We start from the raw sequence: 2,419 nt of genomic DNA on the forward strand, positions 1-2,419 counted from the left end.
AGGGTGTGTGGGGTTGGGGTCAGAGTGTGGAGGGTGTGGGGAGTGGGGTCTGTGAGAGTGTGGAGCGTGTGGGACGGATGGGGTCAGTGAGAGTGTGGGGTGTGTGGTTAGAGATGGGGGTGTGGTTAGAGATGTGGGTGTGGTTAGAGACAGGGGGTGTGGTTAGAGGTGTGGGTGTGGTTAGAGACAGGGGGTGTGGTTAGAGACAGGGGTGTGGTTAGAGATGGGGGTGTGGTTAGAGACAGGGGGTGTGGTTAGAGACAGGGGTGTGGTTAGAGATGGGGGTGTGGTTAGAGATGGGGTGGGATGGTGTAGGCCATTGGGCAGCGTTGGGCATTTCTACATCATCAGGCACCAATGGGCTGCCCACTGTTCCTGCTGGATTGTGGGTGAAAATGTGCAGGGTGGGGTGCAGAGACCTGACTGACTGACCATGCTCTGTCCTGTAATCAATCTCTGATTGTGTCCTAGACCTATGTTGCATTCTGGCCTCAAGATGGTTCCAGCTACTACGGCCCGTTCCAGGTGACCTTGGTCTCTGAGAAACTACAGGCAGAATTCACAGAGCGACGCCTCACCCTCAGTAAACACAAACAGGTGAATCTCTGCCTTGGCCAGCACAGGGGAGGCATTGGCTGGGGGAGAGGGTCAGGGAACAGCGGTTGTTGCCTGGGGCCAAATGATCACAGTCAGAGCAGGATGTGGATCCTGATGCAAGAGAATGTGTTTATAATACAGACAGAAAATTTGACACTGAGCCTCACTCCAGGAGGCTTCTGAGATTGGGAGGGGGAGGTGCTGTCCTGTGACAGGGGCAGAGAAATCTGGGTGTCTGGAGTTTAGAAGAATGTGAGAGGATCTCATTGTGTCCAATGGATTCTGAAGAATCTTGTCAGGGTCAACCTGGGGCAGGTCCCCCATAGGGACACAGTCTCAGAAAGAAGGGTCAAGCATTTGGGGTTGGGATACGGAGAATGGCCTTCACTCAGCAACTTGTGAATCTTGGAATTGGAGATTGTGGCAGTTGTTCAGTAAGTGAGCCTTAATGTCTTTGTAAACCATTTTCTCTTTGGCTGTTCAGCATTTTGTTTCCAAGAGATTGATGGTTGGTTTCTCAAAATAAAGAGCTATGTTCTGCTTGCTCATTTTCCCCCATTTTGATTTCTTTTACTTTTACACTGTCCCTAGTTGGCAGTATTTGCTGCTGTAATTAGTTGATTTCATAGTGCATTTCTTGATAACAGAAAAAATACCTAGTTTGTTCACAGTGGCTATGAAAGTGAAATGGCAGCTCCTGAATGCGAAACTGCAACATCTTAAATTAAAAACGCAGCTCAGGGTTACAAAACAACTATTTAAGTTACACTTAATAATTGGTAAAAAGACAACAGCCAGGTTCATTCCTACCCTACCTTGCTCTCTTACACCTTTTTAGATTGTTGTTTTCATTCTGCATCTGGTGGGTGCTCCTGTTTCCAATTGAGCACATGGTTAATTTGGTATTTTAGTTCTCTCGAGTGACCCTGGTGGGCATTGTTTGTTAATTGGGTATTTTGGTAATTTTGGTGGGAGTGAGTTTATTCTAACAAAACACCCTGGGTTCTCAGGACCGCTTTTCTGTAGTGTAATGGTTCCCACCTCACACTTGAAAGGTCCCCAGTTCAGAAAAGGAAGAATAATCATTAAAGCTCAGGAGGACAAATTCTTTCCGTATGTTTGAAATGTTATGATTGGATTTATTTACAGAATGAAAAGAAACTGGATTCTTACCCAGAGTGTCCTCGGAAAGGAAGCAAGCAATGTTCCCTCATAATTTTGCAGCTTTTCAAGATAGGTGGGCACTATAGGGGTTGGGGTGCAACACTTTCCTTCCCATTGACATTCCAATTTAGTCAGCTTCCTCGTTTTCCCATTGGTTTTTGGTTACTGTTACAGGGCTCCGAGCGTGTATTTTTGTCACTTGTTCATCTGGTCATTGGGTCCATTAATAAATAAAAGAACTGGATCCTTCCCCAGTGGGGAGTTGAGCTCTGTCTGTCAAGGCCTGTGACCAGTGGAGTGCCACAAGGATCGGTGCTGGGTCCACTACTTTTCTGGATCCTTCCCCAGTGGGGAGTTGAGCTCTGTCTGTCAAGGCCTGTGACCAGTGGAGTGCCACAAGGATCGGTGCTGGGTCCACTACTTTTCATCATTTATATAAATGATTTGGATATGAACATAGCAGGTACAGTTAGTAAGTTTGCAGATGACACCAAAATTGGAGGTGTAGTGGACAGCGAAGAGGGTTACCTCAGATTACAACAGGATCTGGACCAGATGGGCCAATGGGCTGAGAAGTGGCAGATGGAGTTTAATTTAGATAAATGTGAGGTGCTGCATTTTGAGAAAGCAAATCTTAGCAGGACTTATACACTTAATG

The 2,419-nt window shown here is 46.6% G+C and overlaps 1 protein-coding gene across 1 annotated transcript in view; it reads left to right on the forward strand.

Moving 5' to 3' along the window:
• The window catches only part of LOC122546955 (receptor-type tyrosine-protein phosphatase T-like), a 10,529-nt gene that overhangs the window by 1,556 nt on the left and 6,554 nt on the right, over positions 1-2,419 (forward strand). Inside the window, exon 2 of the mRNA XM_043685564.1 lies at positions 472-597. Within this exon, the coding sequence (XP_043541499.1) occupies positions 472-597 (126 nt within the window). The remainder of the gene's footprint in view (positions 1-471; positions 598-2,419) is intronic.

This window comes from Chiloscyllium plagiosum, unplaced genomic scaffold (assembly GCF_004010195.1).
Source record: "Chiloscyllium plagiosum isolate BGI_BamShark_2017 unplaced genomic scaffold, ASM401019v2 scaf_5267, whole genome shotgun sequence".
In the NCBI taxonomy this organism is placed as follows: Eukaryota; Metazoa; Chordata; class Chondrichthyes; order Orectolobiformes; family Hemiscylliidae; genus Chiloscyllium; species Chiloscyllium plagiosum.